Genomic DNA, 2,271 nt, shown 5'->3' with positions numbered 1-2,271 from the left:
TTTAAAAAATATATTTATATCTACATACATATAAAACATTAATATAGCATACATGCACACAAACGCACACAAATACTTACATTGTACACAGTCAGACCTCATTATACCTACTATCTCGAGACAAACATAAAGTTGGCAGTACATCCGGGCTGGCAGTATAACGGGATACTACCGATTGCCATCCTGACTAGTCGTAGACTGATAGAGACTAGACACAAACTCTGGCCAGTCTTGCCTCTTCTTAATCTGTCTTGCACGATTGCCAGGCTCAGGTCGGTAAAACATAAATAGCAACTAATTAAACGCACAGCTCCAGCTGAACTTTCAGAAACCTCAAAATTGAAAGAAGCTTGGGTCAGAAGCAAGGCTCTTTGAGTCAAGGACCCTGTGGACTGACGGTTATTTTACCCAACACAATCACGTGTACGCGTCAGCACAGTCCTCGCGCCGCCTTAGACCTATCCGGTAGATGTGAGCGTGAGTCCTCACAATATATGAAAGACTTCCCGCCAGCCTTTCGATCATTGGAATCATCTTGGCGACGTCTGATATTGTCGACAGGCTGAGTTGGCACAGTTCTTTTATAGTTTCTCTTGGCGTCTTAAAACTTTTATTCCAATTTTTACAAATAATGATTATATTGGCCAAAGCCCTCAAAGGATAACATTTTCAAAATCAATGCAAATCAGGAGAAAATCGACAAGCGCTAGAAATAGGCCAAGCTTGTAGAGACATGTGGTGTAGGGAAAGAGATTATCAAGCAGCCACTGTGTAGGTGCCGTGCGCTATTTGTAGTGTGTAGGCCTACCTCTGGTGTTCAAGTTACTGGCGGTCAAGCGGGGCAAATTTACATGAGTTTAATAAGGACCATACAACTCAGCTGGTTGGCGGATTATAGTGTAAAGGCATAATAAATACTATGTTTACTATAGGCGTTCCTTTTCATACATTGGCAAAACCTGGCGGTAAGCGTGGCTGGCGGAATAGCTGGGGGCAGTTCAACGAGATGTGACTATAAGTATATTATGTATTATTATAATTATATATTTGTATAACTATACACGTGTACACATAAATATGTACGGTTCTGAAATTGTTATTAAAGTAGGCTACCTAAACTGCCTTGTCATCTCATTCTTATAGAGGGTGCCCATAATAATATTGACAGGATCGAATGGGGCTGGATCGGGTCCATGAATGGCGGTTTTGGTGCACACTACGAACAGATATCTATCTTGTCGTATCAAACCTGACCCAGAAGTTGGATTGATATAATAACTTTGATCGGCGGGCGGTGTTGTCGAACACACAACTTTCCGTTCTCTACATAACCCTCTACATAACCATTTCCTTCAATAGGGGCTTCAAGTGTCCTGTGTCGCATATCATGGTTGATGTGTTGAAGGATTCATTAATTCAACAGATATGGGAACAGTCGATAGCTTCCTACGTTTATTAGTATCAGCCTCTACAACTCTGCATTGTACATTATCCCATTCCGTGTCCAATCCTAACACATTGTGACTCGTAGGCTACAATCCTTGTGATTGGGTGTGCAGAGTCTGACAGCTACGAGCGATTCGACTCGCAACCTTGAAAAACGTACGTGTTTGATTGGGAAGGCCACAGTCGAATAAAGTCGAATTTGGTCAAATCGTGCCCAAATGGTAGCTTTTGTTTCTTCGCGAAGGAAAATCTCGCTGGTTCCGATTGAATCAAATTAATTTGATTAGCAGCGTGCATTAGGCATTAAATCTAATAGTCTTCGCACAGCACACTTTTCACCTGACGTCTTAATTGGCGCTATCTTTGGAAGATTGTCTTCAAGAGAGCTCGTATTGGACAAGGGTGACAATCCGTAACTTCTACTTGCTATTTAAGCGTTGGGTCACGTGAAAATAAATTCGTGGTTACACGCTTTGTGTTAGAAGCATCGGCGAGAATAAATTTTTATAACTAGCAAAAATGGAAGCGTTGTTTGAAACAGCATGTCGGAAGATAGACGAGGAAGCAGAGGAGTTGAGAAGCTTAAGTCACTTAATCTGGTCAAACCCGGAGTTAAATTTTGAGGAAAAAGATTCGCACAATGTGATAACTGATTTCCTCGAGAAGAGGGGATTTCGAGTTCAGAGGAATTATGTGTTAGAGACAGCCTTCTCAGCGGAGTGGGTAAACTGTGGTAAGTTATCGTGGGGTTAGTTGGGTTTTTTTTCACTTCTCCCTCCCTTCCTCCTCCCCCTCCTCCGCCTCCTCCTCCCCCTCCTCCGCCTC

At 42.4% G+C, this 2,271-nt stretch overlaps 1 protein-coding gene across 1 annotated transcript in view; it reads left to right on the top strand.

Annotated features, from left to right (window-relative positions):
* Nucleotides 1–1,965: 1,965 nt before the first annotated feature.
* Nucleotides 1,966–2,271, top strand: part of LOC101854070 (peptidase M20 domain-containing protein 2-like) — an 11,622-nt gene continuing 11,316 nt past the window's right edge. The window contains exon 1 of the mRNA XM_013079412.2: nucleotides 1,966–2,194. Coding sequence (XP_012934866.2) covers nucleotides 1,966–2,194 — 229 coding nt within the window. The remainder of the gene's footprint in view (nucleotides 2,195–2,271) is intronic.

The sequence above is a fragment of the Aplysia californica genome, unplaced genomic scaffold (genome assembly GCF_000002075.1).
Source record: "Aplysia californica isolate F4 #8 unplaced genomic scaffold, AplCal3.0 scaffold00051, whole genome shotgun sequence".
In the NCBI taxonomy this organism is placed as follows: domain Eukaryota; kingdom Metazoa; phylum Mollusca; class Gastropoda; order Aplysiida; family Aplysiidae; genus Aplysia; species Aplysia californica.
The sequence above is the reverse complement of the archived record's forward strand: the minus strand, read 5'-3'. Positions and strand labels throughout refer to the sequence as shown.